Source organism: Anabrus simplex, chromosome 1, assembly GCF_040414725.1.
Source record: "Anabrus simplex isolate iqAnaSimp1 chromosome 1, ASM4041472v1, whole genome shotgun sequence".
Taxonomy (NCBI): Eukaryota; Metazoa; Arthropoda; class Insecta; order Orthoptera; family Tettigoniidae; genus Anabrus; species Anabrus simplex.
Genome location: NC_090265.1, coordinates 1,057,771,187 through 1,057,793,026, shown reverse-complemented (window position 1 = coordinate 1,057,793,026; position 21,840 = coordinate 1,057,771,187). Strand labels below are relative to the sequence as shown.

Below are 21,840 nucleotides of genomic sequence, written 5' to 3'. Positions count from 1 at the left end.
TGAAATGATTTCTTGATATACGATAGATGTATCCTCACCATACGCAATAAATTATTCCAAGTTCCATTCTTTGCGCGTGTTTCTCTGACATGGAAAGTCCCTGAGCTGTGTACCATAATTTACATAGAGCGAATAAATTAATGTGCCATACTTTCTGTATGAAAAGAAGAGTCGTATGCGCGAACAAACGTCTATGTTACATTTTTGTGGCATTTGAGATATTCACGGAACAAACATCTATGATGTGTCCTGGATATGTATTTGCAGGTAGTTTGAGCATATCTCAACAGATGGCTATAGTATTCCGGAAATTGTGAAGAGAAATGCACTTGAAAAATAATGGAGCAAAAGTCTATGTTACATCGTTTCCCGCGCGAGCGCTCGACAATGTCACGAAATGAATGCAATGTAATGAACACATTCTAGTCCGGAGATGGTTCTGGTTTGTTCAGTCTTATATTACTGAGTTTATTTAGTTACTCATCGAAACCATAATCATGCAGTGAGACGATAGTAGTGATCGTAATGTACTGTTGTCCCCAAGCAGTATACACAAGTTGATGAAAAACAGATGCAGGAAAAGGAAACGTGACCCTAGGGAGTGGAAAGATGTACGCACCAAATCATTATAATTAGGCTAAAACTTTAAAATAACACTATTCTCCTCTGCATGCATACATTATGTACGAATGAGTGAGCGCGTGCACTTATAACTTGTTGGTTTACGGAACAAAGGTCTATGTTACATTCTCTCGCGTAGCCATGTCCCGCGATCAACAATTAACTTTATTGCCGTTTTTCTCAATATATAGGGAATGTAACATAGACGTTTGTTCGCGCATACGACTCGATTCCTGCTGAGAGGCGTCATCATTGTGTTCCACATTGTGTTGATTACTGTAGTCCAAATATGTTCGACTGTCTCCTGAAAATTATCTGTTAATTTCAAACCGAGAATGTTTATTTATCCTGTTAATTGGATCTTGGTAACCGTTGCACGTTTTGGCCAATTATCGAGTGGTAACAAGATAGATTTCTGATAATTAACTTTCAAGTTGGTGTCTTTTTCATACACACATATTATTCCAATCAGTTGATCCGCTTGGGCTCGGTTCTGCATTACAAGGGCAATGTCGTCGGCATAATTTCTGACTGGAAACATCTTGTGCGGATTTGATACGTCCTTCAGGAGGTGGTGAAAAGCTCGAGGGAAGGGTTCTACACTTAAAGCAAAGAGGCTCATAGACAGGGTACATCCCTTTCGGACTGACATTCTTACTGGAATACTTTTGGGGAAAAGACCATAGAGGAGTATTCTAAAATAAGGATGGGTGTAGAGATTTATAATTGTACTATATGTTGACCTTGGAATACCAAACGTGTCGAGAATCAGGAACAAATAACCATGGTGAACTATATTAAAGGCATTTTCAAAGTCAAAATTAAGTATTACTGCGTCATTATGGGGTAGAGTTCACATAATAATATAGCATCCAGAATTGCTTGGAGATTAGAAGTGATGTTTCTTGTTCGGAATCCCAGACGTCTGCTCTGCAGTTTCGGTTCATTATAATCCACAATTTCTTACTGTCCTTACTTTTAGTATCTGTGTTTAGTTTTCAGCTTGTTTCTTCTGACATAAGAACTTTGTGATTACCTGTATTTCTCTATACTCTTTTTCGTTTATTACAGAATGAAATTCTTGAGAAAGAAAGAAACACAAGTGAATATAAGTAATAATGAATGGGTAGAACATTTTAGATGGCTATTAAATGGGGAGGATTGTTGGAAACCTACTGGGATTTCAATGGGATTGGAGTGCACCCTGCCTACTTTAGACTAGGAAATTTCAGTAGATGAAGGAAAAGATTTAATAGAGAAAGCACGACAATGGGAAGCAGGAGCAATGTCAGGTATCAATAATGAATTCTGGAAGTATTATTCATATAAATTTATCGCCAAAAGCATAGTGAAAATATTCTATAAGATATTTGAAGGAGCGAGAGTACCAATATCATGGAAAGAGGGAGTCATTTGCCCGATATGTAAGAAACGGGGTAATAGATCAAATGCAAGTAATTATAGAGGTATAACGTTACTACATACACTAAGAATAATATATACAGGAATATTGGCAAAAAGGACTAATGAACTGCGCTGAGATGTGCTTGATTCTGTCGAGACTCCAATGAGGATTGAGCAAGGGAATGAGGACAGTTATTTTATAATGGATGATAAAACATCAATGGATAAATTCATGAAGAAGAAAAGAGGCAAACTGTTCTGTTCATCACGGTAATCGATTTATAGAACGCGTTTGATTCGGTGAGTAGACCGGCTGTCGTATATAAGTTGAGTCAGATCGGAATATCAAGGAAGATGACAAGAGGAATTGAAAATACATAACTTATGCAGAATTTAAATGCTCTATCAAAGTGAATGATCGGGGTAGTAATGGGAGAGATATTTTTGAAACTGGATTTCAAACAGGCTTCCATATTATCACCAATATTATTATCATTATTTATTACAAATATTTTCCAATAGCAAGGTTATGAGAAAGGAGCCTCTGTATGAGTCGAGAACCAAGATATTCCGGGTCTGATGTTCGAGGACGATAAACTGCTACTTACATTAACACCTGTCAAAATAGCATTAATGGAATGGTAAATTATTGTAAAGAATGGAATATAAAAAATATTCCACATAAGAACATAAAACTAGAGTTATGGTGTGTAAAAGGGGTGATAAAATCTCAAAAAGTGAACAGTGATTGATGGGTAAGACAAAACTAGAAGCTGTTAAAATGTTGAGTACCTAGGGACAATTATAAGCAGCAATAGCAGATGGACAGAATGGATAAAAAGAGCAAAAATGCTCCAGCTCGTAAAAATAAATACTGGATACACAGATGCCGAGCATAAAATATACAATTCAGAAAAATATCATTAATTCAATGAGCCTCCGTGGCTCAGACGGCAGCGCGTCGGCCTCTCACCGCTGGATACCGTGGTTCAAATTCCGGTCGTTCCATGTGAGATTTGTGCTGGATAAAGCGGAGGCGGGAGAGGTTTTTCTCCGGGTACTCCGGTTTTCCCTGTCATCTTTCATTCCAGCAACACTCTCCATTCTCATTTCATAGCATCTATCAGTCATTAATAAATCACTTTGGGAGTGGCGACCCCATCGTACTAATAGCCTATATCTGCTTCATTCATCCATCCCTGACCCGGTCAAAGACTGGAAAACAGGTTGTAGGTTTTCATTTCATTTTCAATTAATTCAGTAGTTGTTGTTTGTATACTCCTTAGTCCTGTTTCTTGATACGGGGCCGGGCATGAGGTGTATGAATTTGTACGGTATGTTTTACGAGCTGATGGGGTCATGATAGCCGTATCTTGTTTTCACGGACTTTTCATTCAGGCACATATGGTTCGATTTCCAGCGAATGCATACGGGATTTTTAAAATTAAAGTTAAGGTCCCCGTAGTTTGGATTCCACAATATATCGGAGGTCCTGAGGCAAACAATACGATATCAACAGTCACATTAAGTGAAAGCTTGTATCGAAATAAAACAGGTGGGCCTATTGAAGCATCTGGAGATCACTGCAGGGAGTCGGGTAACCTTGTGGTCTTCATTACAGTGTCCATGACTATAATTCCATAACAAAATATTTAGCTGCTATCTTGTCATACAGAGATTCAATACACACAGTTCGTAAGACGTCTTTGAAGATAACATCGTGTTGTATGCAATATACAATTACGAATGTGTTTGGCGATTGATTCTGCGTCACATATTGTGTACGAAGTGTCTGACACTCTTTGAGGTATCAGGATAATAGAAAACGAACACAAATCGTAGGTGGCTTTTCTAAGTGCACAGGCTTGAGCTAATGAACGACCACTGTGTCAGAGCTCTCTGAAACTAATGAAGTTCGCTATGTTGTCTTGTTCCATAGCCTTCTGAAGCTAATGAACGTCGGCGTCACATTTTAGAATGAGGACTAAGGCTGGCCGTGGTTAATGAGAGGACCCCGGTCTAAGCTGGTACGCAAACTAACAAGCCACGCGGGAAATCTCGACATTCAATTACAAACACGATGGAGGGATGGGCGAGAAAAAAAAAAGAAAAAAAACAAGGCGCGCTTTTCAAACAATTATGGGCTTATAATTTGTCTCAATCCCCTGTCGAGTCCAGGCACTGTATTTCGTCACCAACACATGCAAACACAATGGTTCATGTTTTCCAGCTTGGGCTAAATCCTGTGGATACAAATTTAACTGTTCACGCTGTAAGCCACACTGCAGGTAGCTAGTTGAGTGGAGATGTAGAAGATATAGTACACATTCAACTAAACAAGCGTTCTGTGGACGGTAGTCAAATAAAGGAACGCATATTTTATTCACGTCGAGCGAGTAATACGTGGGTACTGTTCCCGAGCGAACAGTGTGAGGGATAGGTCTGAATGGGAATATCAGGGGATTTGAAGAGGGCAACATACTGTGCTAACAGAGGACATGTATCGCACTTCATTGAATTCATCCAGTTCCTCGAAGTGTTCCAGGACTAGTACAGCGGACTCTTTTTAATCAGATCAGGGGAATCAGAACAAAAATCGAATTATCCAAAATTAGAATTAACCAAGAATGGCTATTTGAACGAAAATACAGCGTGGTTGGAAACAATGTGAACCCGCTATATGAGCGTTAGATGGTTGGTAATACTGATAAACAATTGAAAAAAAAATAGATACATCTTGCCGTTCTCATTTTATTAGCTGCTGAAGTTAGCCGGTCAGATTGCTTCGGATAGGCTTTGCGAAGCGCTGTTGCTAAGTGGCTTATGACCGGCTTGAGAGCACCCATAGAAGAAATAAACTTCTCCAGGGGAGGAACTTGAACAAGGACCTCCCTGCTGATAGGCTCGCCCATAGGAAGCACGTTACGGTGGCATTGGCTGAACCCCATGGTGTGTTAGTGCTTGATGCTCATTTGTCAGCATGGCTCTCAAGCGCGACCAAGCCACGTGCAGGTTTACCAACACCGCCTCGTAGAGCCCATTTAAATTTGCCCGCGAAGCGATCTGATTGGTTAACTTCAGCAGCTGATGAAAGGACAACGGCGTGAGATATCGATGTATTTTTTTCAAATTACTTATCAGTATGACCAACACTCTAACACTCATATACTCAGCTCACGTTGTTTCCGACCACCCTGTACAGTACATAATAATAATAATAATAATAATAATAATAATAATAATAATAATAATAATAATAACAACAAAATAACTCCATCAGCACTGTTAATAAGAAATGGCTTTGATATTTTATAATGATTAGTGCAGTACTGTATAAGTGCAAAAAACCAATTCATTGTAATGAATACTTATTACAGTATTGTGCACTCTACCATACCTTAACAGCTGCCATGTTTTCCTGTACTGTAGGTGAAAGTTTTCGCACGAAAACGTATTGCATAAACACTAGTAAAACTTCGGTATGGGGTAAGGGGAAGATTTCAGGTGGCCAAATACGGATGCTCGTAGACTAGTGATGGTCAAAACCATACTGATCCTACAATAATTGACAGTCACAGAGATAAAGGTTAGGTCTGTTAACAATAGCTAATACCTGACTATAAATAGGAAGCTACAATAAAATAGACACTTCTTGGGAATTATTTGAAGGCTTCAATTCCTAGAACTGTTACAAAATTAGTTTGCGATAAAATTCAGGCTTAGAATGATCCAAATTTAAGCTTCGAATATTCGAATTAAGTACGATTTCTTTGCATTGATTACAGTGGGAATTTTACGGGTTTTGTTCGAATTATCCAATTTTTGAGTTATCCAATGTCGAATTAACCAGAGTCCACTGTATATGCCATCGGTACGCTGATACGAAGCAGAGGTGGGGAAATCGTGCACCGGACAAAGAACCTGGCACGCAATATTGCAAGCAAGACGATTATTCCTAAGCACTGACCTGAATAACAAGATAATGGCTAAGTAAAAACCAACGTTCTTTGGCTCTAATAATAATAATAATAATAATAATAATAATAATAATAATAATAATAATAATGGTTTTACGTCGCACTAACTGTTTTAATGGTTTTCGGAGACGCTATTGTACGAGAATTTTGTTCCATAGTAGTTCTTTTACATGCAAGTAAATCTAACGAGAAGAGGGTGACTTATTTAAGCACCACCGGACTGAACGGAGATTGAACCTGCCAACTTGGACTCCGAACGCCAATGCTATACCATCTTCGACTGTAGAGGTCTTCTATCATATTTCTTCTACTCATTTTGATATTTAGGACAGATTACCTCCTCCTATTTAGACTATTTAGATAAATATTAATGAGCGTGGCAAATGTGGTGAATATTACTGGCAACGCCTTTTTTGTTTTAATCGGAACAGTGCCTTTGTAAAACTGAGTGATTTAGAAGTTAGAGGCTTTCTGAGTTCAAGTTGGCGAGTTCGATCCTGGTTTAGTCCGGTATACCGGTACGGCAACCTCGTCTCGGCAGATTTACCGCTGGTTAGTGGGACATAAAATCAATAAGTTTTAAAGAATTGTCTTGTCAAAATTTTCCTCAGTTCATCCCAGACATTTATAAGGTAACTGAGTTAAATTTTAGCGAGAATTCAACCCTGGGATCCACAAGGATTTGAACCTTGCCCGTCTGCATGGAAAGTTAGTAGCTTAGCCACTACGTTTATCATGGCATCTCCTTTGTAAAATATCTTTCTAATGTTGTGCGGAGGCCTATTGTGGCTCCTGGATATGTATGTATCTGTCAGTATTTGGATACAGGACTAGGATAAGTTCCCTGGGGATAAAAAACGCCCTGGAATTATGTTAAATGTGTCAAAGTTTGTTTTCCAATTCCTGAAATTTGACTCACTGATATTCTGAGCTCACGCAGCTCTGGAGACTGATGTGTAATCATCATCTTGTCTTGGTTCCCGAAAGAATGGAGATCCCTTGAAAGCTCCTTATTGCGTTGAATCTGAGAAAATGCTCATCGCGTCATCTATATCGCGAATGGGTTAAATGCGGAATAACATGAGACAAAGGAAGTCACACACAATGGCTGTTGTTTACAGCGATGTCTGTCTTAAAGGAGCCCTCCTGCTGATAAGCAACACATTAACCTTTGTCTCCGTGCGGTCAGCCGATCCTGTCTCTGACAGCAAAGGGTAGGCCGACAAACTTTCCCTTCTCATCAACTGGCTTCTTGATCGTTCTGATAGCTTGAAGGCTGTTAAGTACTGTAATTCTTCCACACTGGTGAATGTGACGGTGTAAAATGAGGGAGGGGAAAAGCTTGGGATGGAAGGAGGAGCACGTTTAGAGAAGCACTGAACTTTGAATATGAAGAAGGTTTTCTAAAATTCTGATTTTGAAATTAAATTGCTGTGCAAAATTAAACGAAGAATTAAGTCCACTCAATGAAGGAATGGTGGAATGACTTCTGCAATTGCTTATGGACTTTGTCACTTGTTTGTCACCAACCCTTCTGCGATTCAAATCCGTGTTAACATATGTAAAATTTACAGGTACGTTTGGTTCGGATGCCATTTAAAACTTGAATTTTCTTTTCAATTTGTTGTACACAAATAGGTTTTGTGGCGACGATGGAATAGGAAAGGACTAGGAGTGGAAAGAAAGCGGCCACGGCCTTAATTAAGGTACAGTCCCAGAATTTGCCTGGTGTGAACATGGGAAACCACAAAAAAATCAGGTGTTCAAGCCCGCTATCTCCCGAATGTAAGCTCACAGCTGCGCGACCTTAACCGCACGGCCAACTTTCTCGGTGTGACTTGAAATGATATAGTTTCTTGTCACATAAAGCTAAGAAACAGAAGTTACGATTATGGTGATAATATGATTATAAGATTTAAGAATTTGGAATATCAGAGCTGAAATGACTTACGATGTAATATCCTTAACGTCACATAGAACCATAACTCAAATTGATTATAGCCAAGATTTTGGGCAATATAAACTTGGCATGGCTTGTGAGACATTACGCCATAGGCCACATGGCTTATGATCACAAGATGTAAGGACATGTGAAGCTGTAGGTCTCATGGTTTAGCGTTACCATATTTCAGGCGAAATGTTTGTTGTTGTTTGTTTAGCCTTACCATATTCCAGGCAACATGTTTGGTGTTGTTTGTTTAGCCTTACCATATTTCAGGCAAGATGTTTGGTGTTGTTTGTTTAGCGTTACCATATTTCAGGCAAAATGTTTGTTGTTGGTGTTTAGCGTTACCATATTTCAGGCATCATGTTTGGTGTTGTTTGTTTAGCCTTACCATATTTCAGGCAAGATGTTTGGTGTTGTTTGTTTAGCCTTACCATATTTCAGGCAAGATGTTTGGTGTTGTTTGTTTAGCGTTACCATATTTCAGGCAAAATGTTTGTTGTTGGTGTTTAGCCTTACCATATTTCAGGCAACATGTTTGGTGTTGTTTGTTTAGCCTTACCATATTTCAGGCAACATGTTTGGTGTTGTTTGTTTAGCGTTACCATATTTCAGGCATCATGTTTGGTGTTGTTTGTTTAGCGTTACCATATTTCAGGCAAGATATTTGGTGTTGTTTGTTTAGCGTTACCATATTTCAGGCAACATGTTTGTTGTTGTTTGTTTAGCGTTACCATATTTCAGGCATCATGTTTGGTGTTGTTTGTTTAGCGTTACCATATTTCAGGCATCATGTTTGTTGTTGTTTGTTTAGCGTTACCATATTTCAGGCAACATGTTTGTTGTTGTTTGTTTAGCGTTACCATATTTCAGGCAAGATGTTTGGTGTTGTTTGTTTAGCCTTACCATATTTCAGACAACATGTTTGGTGTTGTTTGTTTAGTGTTACCATATTTCAGGCAATATGTTTGGTGTTGTTTGTTTGTGTATCGCGTAGTGCCGTCTTGATACAGGCTCAGGGATAAGGTGAGATGAATTTATATGGCATGTTTTTACGGCCATTAATTAAGGCCACGGCCGCCTCCTTCCAACTCCTAGGCCTTTCTTATCGCATCGTCGCCATAAGACCTATCTGTGTCGGTGCGACGTAAATTCACTAGCAAAAATCCGCCTCCAGTGCCTAATATGTTCAACAACTCACACCTGAAGTAGACTTGACAGATTTTTAGGAAGTCAATAAAGGACTTTCACTATTTTCTTCAAAGATAGTGCTGTAAAAACTGAATTGAAGAAACCTGTTAAATCAATTTAAGAAATTTATCATATTGGGTGTTACAAAGTCGAAGAAAGTTAACATTAACACACATAACCTATAACAAATCAGCACTCTTCTGTGGAATCTACAGACCTGTTTTATTTACAACCTTTTTTACATTACTCAAAATATTTAAATTCTTCTTCTTAAATAATTCCTGACAAGACAGTGTGAATTGATTTCACTCTTTATCAGATTAAAACAAGCGTTACTTCTTTCATTACCGTATTTTTAGTTTAATACAGAAACACTGTCTCCACACGGGCATTTGAGCCAGGAATATTTGAAAAGTATAAAATAATACACAATATCGATATTGGGAATATCCAATGGAAGGTGATCATGATCACTACAAAATTGTAAACATTTTTTCAGGTGATTAAAACTTCTAACAGTTCATTTATCTTTAATGTATGTCAAAATACCCAACATTCTTTGTAAAATCGGTCACAATTTGGATGCATTTCTGATAGTTTGAAAACAATAATAATGTCTTCAAGGCCAGAAAACTTAACTACGGAACACTGTAAATGCTTAAATAAAAATAATGTTATATGCGAAAAGACATCTTTTTAAATGCCAACTTTAATCACTGTCGGTGCGACGTAAAACTTTAATCACAACAGGCATATGAGATTTTTGACACCCGTAAAACGGTAGTATGGGGCACAATGATTTATCCTCGAATACGCGAAATCCCGTATAATATGGGAAGTCCGGCAAGTCTGATTTGACACTGTATTAACTGGTTGAGCCACTTCCAATGCATACATTTCTGAAGCCCTCATTACTCCTGTTAATCCAGGATTTAAAAAATCACATCTATGTGCATCACATAAATTTTCACTTCACTAGGGTTAATTGTGGAGAAGTGGGTGGTCCACTTTGAATTTTTTCACCGGACTTTCCTTACGTGGAAGTTCATAAGAGTGATCTGTAGTTAATTTGCTGTGCAGCCGATAACAAAGCCATGTAATTTTAACAAGGCATTACCCGAGATCCTCCAGTGGTTCCATTTTTAATGGTCTTGGAATTAAACAGCATCAGTAAATCCTAAGCTCCTTGGTTGAATGGACAGCGTCGAATTTTTTTCCTTCAGAGGGTCCAGGGTTCTATTCTCGACTGGATCCAGAATATTAGTCTCATCTAGCAAATTTCTGTGCCTAAAAACTAGGTGATAGTGTTTGTCCCAATACTCATCACTTCATATACACACTATAAACCATGCTACCAAATGTCAGATAAACACGTACGGTAATAGTGAATACATCTGTCCACAAATAATGACCGCCAAGGATACCCGGCCGTTAAACAGGGCCAAACACACATGTGCGGCACAGTTCGCAACCGCCATTCCACCAGAATGTGAGAAGTAGAAGATTAAGAATAAGAAATAAAATTCTTCTTCTTGCTAATTGTTTTTCTTCACGGCGATGCAGACAGGTCTTATGGTGACCATGGGATACGAAAGATATAAGACTGGGACGGAAGCGACTGTGGTCTTAATTACGGCATGCCTGCTGTGAAAACCGGAAGCCACGGAAAACCATTTTCAGGGCTGCTGTCATTGGGGATCGAGCCCACCATCTCCCGAATGCAAGCACATAGCTATGTCATACAACTTGCTCGGTAAGAAGAAGAATCGATCTTAGTAGACTGTCATCATCAGACCTATTGAAATGCAAAGGAACCTGCCCAATAATCTCTGGTGTTTTGCACTAATTTAAAGATTTGTTTCTTTTTCAGTAAGAGGATTGAGACATTTTGGTCAACACGTCCGTGTACTTGATGATATGAAAATGCGTTATGTCTTATCACGTATAGTGGTGTCCTATCCGTATTTGCCATTTATTCAGGCTAACACGATGATGGGAGCATCCTGCTATTCACATGGGGCTGAAATAGAATAGTACTTCTAGAATGTGAGAAAATGAAGACTATTTTCATATTTGTGTTGGCCTATCTGAGGCTAAATACACTCCGTGTGAGTCTTTCAGACGGGTGTTAATTTCGTGCTAGAAGACCAACGAATGAACGAAAACCAACAAGGTGGAAAATCCGAATGGTATGATTTCGACCGTGGCTTTTACTGGAGGAAGGCCTCTTGGGGCGTGAACTGAGCTACTTGTGTCGGTAGCATTGCCATGAGTAGCCTATGAGCGGGAACGTCTTGGTGCAAAATGACTAGCACTCTGGAGAGATACCAAACATCTCTTACTTTCTTTTTCGAACTCGTCAGCCATTGAGGCGGGAATGTATTCCTTCTATATGATTGCACACAAGAACGTCAGAGTGAAATTCAATAACTGAATCAAAATTAACTTGGCAATCAAATTTTACTGGATTTATGCATGAATGACGACTTCAAGAATAATTACATTTATATCAAAAGACAGGATTATTTATAAGTATACCAAAACAGGGAGGTTCTGAAAGCAATAAGATGCAGATTATTTTTAATAATCTTGAGGCTCTTACTTTTTAAGTTTAATTATTTCTTTTGAATTCCAGTGAACCGTAAAACAAAAGAGGGCTGGTCTGTCTGAGAAAGACATCAATCAAAGAGCATTCATCTCCGGTCGTTCTTATCACATTATCCTCTTCATTATTCGAGACAAAAGTTGTTTTAAAGAGTTGTTTTTATCATAAGACCTCCCCATCTTCCTTAAAGCACTGTCCTGTTACAGATTCAATTAATGGTAAATCGAGTTGCGAGAGAAGTCAAATCAAAGCAGCTACTTGTCCCCAGAGAAGGGCGAAGTATTTTTATTGTATTGCGGGGCTGCAGGAAGAGGAGGGAATAGCCCCGTACGTCAGGAGCCAGTGGAATGGAACCCATTCGCTCCTCGTGGGTTGTAGCTAGGAACATGTCAAGGAAGGAACCCTCACTGGAAGAAGAAACAGGAATTAGCCCTTTTGGGATCATTTGTCTCTACCTTTTTCTGCAGAAACTGTTGTTTAGTAATAATAATAATAATAATAATAATAATAATAATAATAATAATAATAATAATAATAATTGTATTTTTATTATGTGTAGGTAAATTCCGGCCGGCCCCGTGGTGTAGGGGTAGCGTACCTGCCACTTGCCCGGAGGCCCCGGGTTTGATTCCCAGCCAGGTCAGGGATTTTTCTCTCGACCTGAGGGCTGATTCGAGGTTCACTCAGCCTACGTGATTAGAATTGAGGGACTATCTGACGGTGAGATGGCGGCCCCGGTCTCGAAAGCCCAGAATAACGGCCGAGAGGATGCGTCGTGCTGACCACACGACCCCTCGTAATCTGCAGGCCTTCGGTCTGAGCAACGGTCGCTGGGCAGGCTAAGGCCATTTCAAGGACGTTAAGTGCCGTGGGCTTTGGTTTTTGGTAGGTAAATTCTATTTAGGAATAGTATGGATTAGGTCGTACACGGTGGATTGATAGTTCGAGTAGAGGCCTGCAGAAGATTCTAGTAGTTCCCACTTCCAGATAATTCTGGCTGCCTGATCCATTGTTAATCAACTTTCAGCTTCTTGTAGGAACTTCTTTATCGCGAGCCTCAACAACTTGCTGGCGCTCTTGTTTTGGTCGCTTCTGGCCCCATCAACATAGTCGCAACTGTGTCGCAATTATTGTCTCTTACTGGCCATTATTTCCGGTCGCCTCACACTCGGCCTTCATATCACATTAATAATAATAAAATTGTATTGGTTGTACGAACGTCTAACAAGGCTTATGGTTTCTGGAGTCGTTGATGTCCAGGAATTTTGCCCTGCAAAAATACCTTTAAGTGTCAGTAAGTCTACAGACACGAGGTTGACGTATTGGAATATATTTAAATACCATCGGACGGAGTAGGGATCAAACCCATTAGCCAGTATTCTACCGTCCAAGCCACTCACCCCAGCCAACTGATAATTCATGTAGCAATATTAAATTACCATACATATCTCCATAATCATCAGCACCTTGCTATTCTATGACGGAAAATAACGGATGAAAATTCGAGCCAGATATAAACATTGAACTGATGAAGTTTTATGTTTAGACTGACAGTGAAGCAGGAATTTTATAAATAAAGGACTAGTAATATAGAAACAAACCCGTCAGTCTAGTTATGGAACCATTGGTATGTATATTTGCACGTTAGGAATTTTTAATGTGGAGCATATTAAGTCCGCGGTGTAAGGGGTAGATTACCTGCCTCTTACCTGGAGGCCCCGGGTTCCATTCCCCGTCAGGTCAGGGATTCTTACCTGGACCTGAGGGCTCGGTTCGAGGTCCGCTCTGCCTACGTGATTACAGTTGAGGAAGCCATCTGACGGTGAGATGGCGTCCCCGATCTAGAAAGCCAAGAATAATTGCCGAGGGGATTCGTTGTGCCGACTACATGGCACCTCGTAATCTGCAGGGCTTCGGGGTGTGCAGCGGTCGTTTGGTAGGCCATGGCCGTTCGAGGCTGTTTCAGCATGGGATTTTGTTTGGTTTGGTTCGGTTTGGTTTGGAGTATGTACAATAGCACTCTCAATGCTGAGATGTTGATCTTGTCTCAACACAAGGTCAGTATTTACTATGCGGTTCCGTAGTCCCTAGTTTATTTTTATACACCTACCATTTAGATATTTGTCACCGTTATATATTTCCCCCAGCACGTTTATCAACAAGCTCTCGAAGAACGCTGCGCCGCATCACAGACAGGTGAACCGTGATGAACCCTGAGGACAGTTATCTTGTCGCCACATGCGATGGCTTTGTTTCTCTATCGCGTCGTAAATATATCATGTATATTTATAAAAATGGAAACGAAATATAGTGAGAGGAAGCGATAAATCCTGGTGTTGTGAATCTCACCTGGTCCCCGCTGGGGCTAGGAGTGGTCCAGTTGGCGAGCCCCGCCCCGAAGCTGTGCGGCCGCCGTTTGTTCACAAAATCTACGGGCAGGCTGTACTCGTCACACAGCGACACCTGAAACATACATCATCGTTTAGTAGAACAACAAAAATTATGGAAAGTAACGTTCCTTTACTGCAGCTAAAATGATTATACTTTCGTATTATGGTAACGGACATGGTTAGTAACCGAATATTTACTCAATAAGGGGTAGATTCCTATAATTGTCATCATCAGTCTTTCTTTCTTTCTTTCTTTCTTTCTTAATCGGCATACCCTCCAAGATTGGTTTTTCCCTCGGACTCAGCGAGGGATCTCACATCTACCGCCTCAAGGGCAGTGTCCTGGAGCGTGTGAGACTTTGGGTCGGGGATACAACTGGGAAGGATGACAAGTAACTCGCCCTGGTGGCCTCACCTGCTATGCTGAACAGGGGCCTTGTCGAAGGATGGGAAGCTTGGAAGGGATAGGCAAGGAAGAGGGAAGGAAGCGGTCATGGCTTTAAGTTAGGTAGCATCCCGGCAGTTGCCTGGAGGAGAAGTGGGAAACCACGGAAAATCACTTCTAGGATGGCTGAGGTGGGAATCGAACCCTCCTCTACTCATTTCACTCCCGAGGCTGAGTGGAGGCCGTTTCAGCCCTCGTACCACTTTACAAATTTCGTGGCAGAGGCGGGTTGAACCCGGGCCTCCGGGGGTGGCAGCTAATCACAGTAATCACTACACCACAGAGGCGGACATCATCAGTCTTGAGGATCTAATTTAGTTTATCTCTACAGTATTTCAAATGAAATAGTATTTATGTTTCAAGCCCAGTTTCTTTAACGAATGTTAAGTGTTAAAACTGCTGTTAAATATAATTAACACATAATTTAACAAAATGGCCGTCTCATCAATTGTTGATGCTAACAACGTATTAATTCTTCTTCTTTATCTGTTTAACCTCCAGGGTCGGTTCTTCCCTCGGACTCAGTGAGGGATTCCCACTCTACCGCCTCAAAGGTAGTGTACTGGAGCTTCAGACTCTGGGTAGGCGATACAACTGGGGAGGATGACCAGTACCTATCCCGGGCGGCCTCACCTGCTGTGCTGAAGAGGGGCATTGTGGGGGGGGGGAAGACTGGAAGGGATAGACAAGGTAGAGGGAAGGAAGCGGCCTTGGCCTTAAGGTAGGTACCATCCCAGCATTTGCCTGGAGGAGAAGTGGGGAAAAACCACTTCCAGGATGGCTGAGGTGGAATCAAACCCACCTCTACTCAGTTGACCTCCCGAGGTCGTACCAGTTTTCAAATTTCGTGGCAGAGCCGGGAATCGAACCCGGGCCTCTGGGGGTGGCAGCTAATCACACTAACCACTACACCACAGAGGCGGACACACATTAATAATTGTGTTAAATTAACATGGCAGCAGCCCTGTGTTAATCCTTTAAGCAGCTGTTAATTGTTCAAAATGGTAGGACGTAGAAGAATTTTGAAACTTTACTGCTGTAAAGACCATTTATTAATTGAAGAAGGAAAAGCACGAAACATGCTAAGGAAAAACGACTTTTTAGAGTTGTCAGAAGAACGTTTTCTACAATAATACCTTATTACCAAAACCATAATGAACAAGGTACTAGAGGAAACTGAAAATAGGTTAACGTTTCCCACAAATTGAAACTTATCAGTGTCCCTAGTACAGCAGTTGCTTATAGTTCTGAGATATTATGCTTCAGACTCTTTTCACGTAATTGTAGGCGGCTATGTTCATGAGTGCAAGACAAGGGTGTGTAGATATTCTGCAAAGAGTTTCTGCTGCCTTTGCAGCATTGACAAGGCATTACATTATTTTCCATACAGTGAAAGAATGTCCGAAAATCATCAAGATGTATATCTATTATCATATTTTTCGGTGTTGTTGGAGCTTTAGATTGTACTCATATAAGAATATACTTAATGTTGATATAACAGTCCGTTTTTCATTTTTCAAGCACACTCGCATACTTTCACCTTAAATCTAGTTACCGGGTGAGTCAGCCGCGCTTGACGTTTCTGCGTTCAGGCATCCCAACGAACGTCAGTGGGCTGATGGTCGATTTTCCTTTGCCGTATTCCAAGCTGCAGTCGCCTTTAAAGAACTTACTGCGTCATCACTGCACGACGTTTGCAAAAACATGAATGCGACAGGTATTTACACAATACATCAAACTGTCATACGGTTATGTAAAATGTACGTGCCAATTATATGCTTCCGATTGGTTATGAAATTATCACTAAAAGCGATCGCATACTGATAGGAAACGTGTGTGAGTTTGTGAAGCGGGACGTAGTTTTACACCAAGTAATCTTTCTGATAAACTGGAGGCAGCAGACACCGTGGTGTAGAGGACTAACCACAGACGTGTTGACGCATGTTGCGCTGGTAAGTGGGTTCGAATCCCACGAACGATAAATATCTTTATTCACATTTTAAACTTTGAGGATCAAATAAGAGGCCATTCGTGCCACATTCGACCAATAGCATGCATGTTGAATGTTTACTGGCCCTACACTTGGTGTAGCCTAGCAGTCCTAGTCACTTCTAACATTATGTATTCAGCAGATGAGTATGTTGACACGCTCCTCATCTACGATGAAGCAAGACAGAACGCACAGAAAGCACAGCGCCTGTACCAGGAAAGATTTCCACACAGACAACAGCCAAACGCAAATACGTTTAGGAAGGTGGAGCGACGTTTGCGTATAACTTCGTCACTTTCTCGAACAGGTCCTGTTAGAGAGGCACCAGTTACGTCCGTTGAAACTGTTGAGATGGTTTTTGACACTTTCCGGGAGAATCCTCACACGAGTACCCGGGCAGTAGCACAACAGGCCAACATCAGACAGTCGTCTGTTGTAAGGATATTGCATTCCAGTTTTATTCGTCCGTATCACTTGCAACTACATCAAGAACTCCACGGAAGAGATTTAGAAACTCGTGTTGATTTTTGTGTGTGGATACTGACGAAAGTGGCAAATGATCCAGCGTTTGTATCTCACATTTTCTTTTCGGACGAGGCACGCTTTCATAATAATGGCTCTATGAATTGTCGTGAACGCTGACTGCCAAACGCGTTCGGATATCTCACGGAAACGTATTAATTTGTATTTAACAATTGTTTACTAACAAATATTGGAAATGTGTTCGTGAACTCAGTCAAGCACTACTGGAGTGTTGAAAATCCCCACTGGCTAAGGCAGGCAGCATTTCATGCACGATGGGGAGTAAATGTATGGTGTGCTATACTGGGTGATCACCTAATTGGACCATATTTGTTTGAGGATCATTTGACAGGAGCCGGATACCTGCAGTTTCTTCAAGACCAACTACCATTGCTGCTAGAGGATGTGCCCCTGGATGAGCGTGTAACCGTGTGGTATCAACAGGACGGAGCTCCCCCTCACATGTCAGCAGATGTTCGCAACTCCCTGAATGTTACACATCTGTTACTTGGCCTGCTAAATCGCCCAATTTAACGCCACTGGACTTCTTCCTATTGGGCTATTTGAAGGATGTAGTGTACGCTCAGCAGCCGGAAAATCCTGAAACCCTTCGAAACCTTATTACGGAAGCCTGTGAATCCGTGACACCTAAAATGCTACAAAGAGCCTGAATGGCAGTTCAACGGCGTGCTGAAACCTGCATTTCTGCAGAAGTCCATCTATTCGAACACTTACTGCGCTAACAGGCTGTTGCTCAGTCAAGCGGATTTGAACCCCCAACCATTCTATCCTCGTACAGCCCTGCTTATAGAATATACATGTAAGCAGCCTTAATAGCCTACGACAGTGCCAAAATAAATAAATAAATAAATAAATAAATAAATAAATAAATAAATAAATAAATAACCCACGACGTGAGGGCATTCGGGTACATCGCTCTGTGGATGATTCTCAAAGTACAAAATGTGAATAAAATTTACAGACTCAAGTGGGATTCGAACCCACCTACGAAAAGCAGCTGTATTAACAGCACTGCTCTTAACCTATGACACCACGGCGACTTCAGCGGGTAGGTTTCCAGAAAGCCTACTAGATGGACTACTACTTCCGCTTCACAAATGCACACACGTTTTCTATCAGTATGCCATCGCTTTTAGAGTTCAATTCGTACCCTACTGGAAGCTCATAACTGGCACGTACTTTTTACTTAACTGTATGACAGTTTGATGCATTGTGTAAATGCCTGCCGCATACGGCACATGTTTTTGCAACGGTAATGGTGCAGTGAGTGATTAAAGGCGATTGTTGCAAAGTATACGGCAAATGAGAATAGATCATAACGACACCAGTGACGTTCGATGGGATACCTAACAGCATAAAACGTCAGGCGCGGATGATTCACCCGCTCTAACAACATTCGTTTTCGCATTCATTATAAGAAAGCTTTTGTTGCCTCTTACACCAGATGCTTACGTCTTAGTGGTTTCCGCTAACCATAACCTATAACAATGCCAACCATGTATGCCAAATTCTATTCCAACATACCACTAGAGCACTTAGTGTACAGAAACGAAATATACTGACTGCCAAACGCGTTCAGATATCTCACATAAACGTATTAATTCTTATTTAACAATTGTTTACTAACATATGTTGGAAATGTGTTCGTGAAACAGAGTACATTTAACCGAAGTGTTAAAATAATAACAATTGTTAGTTAACATTTTAAAAGTAAAATTTAACACAGAGCTGAAGAAACCGAGCATTAGGTGTATAATTTTTCAGGTCTCCTGTAAGTTACGCAAACTGTCATACAGAACAGTGTGGTTCCCGGGAACGCCGGAGTTTTCAATTTTCGTTTTTTTAAATTTTTGTTTAATATACCCAGCATTCACATATCAGAGAACATTTAAAAGTCATTTTTCTAAAAACTGAATCGTTGGTTTTTAAATGAGGGCCTGGTACCATACGGTACCGCACGGCGCTTGACATAGCTTTTGGTTGGAACATAAAAATTGTTACTTCTTTAGAATACCATGGAACTGAATGCTTAATATTGTTACAGAATATCACTTACAAATTACTGAGCAATAAACAAAAGAAGAAACGGTGTTTATAGGTTTATTTGTGATATCCCTTTGGAATTCCGAAATATAACATTAGCTCAGACGTGACATATCTTTAGGAAATACGAGTAATATTATTTCAGCTTTTCTTATTTAGTCACCCATTTCCACTCTTCACTAGTTTAGAATGGCAAAATGCTGTTTACACAAACGCCCACACTACACGTGACGCATTCTGTGCGGCCGCGGAATTCGCATTCGTTCGCCGCACAACTCCTGCTTTGGTTTGTCGGAGCGATATAGTGATGTACGCCATTGAATCTCAAGGTGTCAGATACACTAAGAAGTGTAAACAACTGCATTTATTTACCTTAAAATACCACCCAAATATATATGTCGTAATAATATTTTGCACCTACCATTTTCTGATTGTGGTACTTACACATAGCTACTTAGAAGGAAAATGCCGATGAAATTTTCATTTCTTCGGGGTTATTTTTCGTTTGTAAAAAGCATATACCGGTAGTTGTTGACTTCAGAGCACAAGAAATTCATAATTTCATCGTAAATAAAACCCTCATATTTCGGTCGGCATCATATATCGAAAAGTGGAAAATTTCGCACTAGGGAATTGGAGTGAAATTGGGCCATACGCCATCCAGGTATCTGGTGGATGAGGTGATGATTTCGCTCTCTTCCCGGGCCATGAATCATTATCGGACATGGATTATCTACTCCTGTGCGGAATTTGTTGCTTTAGCACTATTTCTGCTGGTACCCGTGATTGACCTCCCGTAAGGTTATCTGCGAGACCCCCTTCATCTTCCTCGGATAATACCTTAGATTCCAGTGGTTCAGTATGTCATGCCGTTTAATTTTTAAAAGTAAAATATACAATTATAGATTTTATGACACACATAAATCATTATTTGCAACTACAGTATGAATTGTTACCCTTAGAAGTAAGGAGGAGAAAGTAAACAGAGAGGCATGGTAAGCGCCGTGCGGTACCATACGGTACCAACGGAATAATTTGTATCATAACAGCTGACACAGGAATGCTGACCAATTGCTTGTTATTTCAATTCATGGACTTATATTTCAAGACAATAAATCACATGATACAAAATCGTATTCTCAATATTTATAAACAAAGTAAAGCAACTTACTTTAGACAGGTAGTCATTTTTATTCCTCTCGACACGATCTCAAATTACAAGCAGTTGTTGCCGCAAACAAATACTCAAATAAAACCTTTTGTTGATTTTAGGCATTGTAGAGAGTATCTCCTTGACAATGTAAAGCGAAGTTGCCAGATTTATGGCGCGAGTAAGGATCAGTATGAGAAAATCAGAAGTAAGGCGCACTGGTACTATACGGTACCGCACGGCGTTGCCGGGTTTTTAACGTGCGATATTATTTCCCCTGGTGAGGATTACGATGAAGCGGTTTATGATGATGATGATGATGATGATTATTATTATTATTATTATAGGCGTGATGAGTCACCGGCCTAAAAGCTTGTTAAATTCTAAGAAAACACTGCCATATGTTATATGGATGTAGCAAACCTTACAAGACCGAGAGTGTGTACTCGAAGCTTAATGGGCAGCAACGAAAAATTATGAAGGGTGGCGATTTCTTTCTTCACTTCGTTATACACAGTAATAGTGAAGTGCATAATAGACTAATCAGTGTACTAATTGCCATTGCTTCCGAACCTAGCTTAAGGAACAGTTCCTTGGTTATATCATTTGGTATACAGGAATGATAGAGAGGGATGGGTCCAGTATTGCATTTGGAAGATATTATTAGTGTATCTGTAATGAATGCTACTGAGTTGCACACGCCGTGCTGAGTGGCTCAGACTGTTGAGGCGCTGGACTTCTGAGCCTAACTTAGCAGGTTCGATCCTTGCTCACCCCGATGTTATCTGAAGGTGCTCAAATACGTCAGCCTCAAGTCGGTAGATTTACTGTACATATCTGTGAAAGAAAGCACGTATGTTCTAGTGCTTCATAAATGTGTAATTTACATTCGACAGACTGATGAAATTAAGGGTTATGTAACTAAGCCGACAGTGGAAAGAATGACTTAAATCTAAAAAATATGACCTAGGAGTAATTTACTGTCGATACATACTGTAGCCACGTGGCCTTTAGTGCTGATACCTTCCTTGTGTGGCAACAGCTAAGAGAAATACTTTATAAAAACAAAGTTCCGTACACAGTCAACTCTTGGGCGGGACACACGTCCCTAGTGCCTTTGATCTTGGCCTGCAGTCTCGCCACAGGGCGTCACTGCCTGCAGCACTACAGAGAGGCAACGGAGCTGAGTCAGGAGAAACGTTCCATTAAAGGGATTATACTGAAAACTCTCTTTATGACCAGGCATATTGAGACACGTACCATGAGAGGGGTAAAACGCTGAATGTTTCGTCACTCTCTCCAGAATGAATATTACATAGTCTACTTTAAATGATATTTCGCGCTCTGTAACATTTATATGGACATTGATCTCAAATAAGCACATGCACAGTCTATACTGAGACGCTGACAACACGAAGTCGGAATTCCTCATTAGAAAATATCCTCCTATGCATGAGATCTTAGTGTTTAATATTTCTGCTGTCAGACAATGCAGTTCACTTGAAACTGAGCAATAGGAAAAATAGACCTCTTTTA

At 40.4% G+C, this 21,840-nt stretch overlaps 1 protein-coding gene across 1 annotated transcript in view; it reads right to left on the bottom strand.

Moving 5' to 3' along the window:
• Window positions 1-17,481, bottom strand: part of hwt (heavyweight) — a 227,294-nt gene extending 209,813 nt beyond the window's left edge. Inside the window, exons 1-2 of the mRNA XM_068225221.1 lie at window positions 17,395-17,481; window positions 14,093-14,206 (exon numbers count right to left, since the gene is read on the bottom strand). Coding sequence (XP_068081322.1) covers window positions 14,093-14,206; window positions 17,395-17,481 — 201 coding nt within the window. The remainder of the gene's footprint in view (window positions 1-14,092; window positions 14,207-17,394) is intronic.
• Between the last annotated feature and the right edge of the window lie 4,359 nt (window positions 17,482-21,840).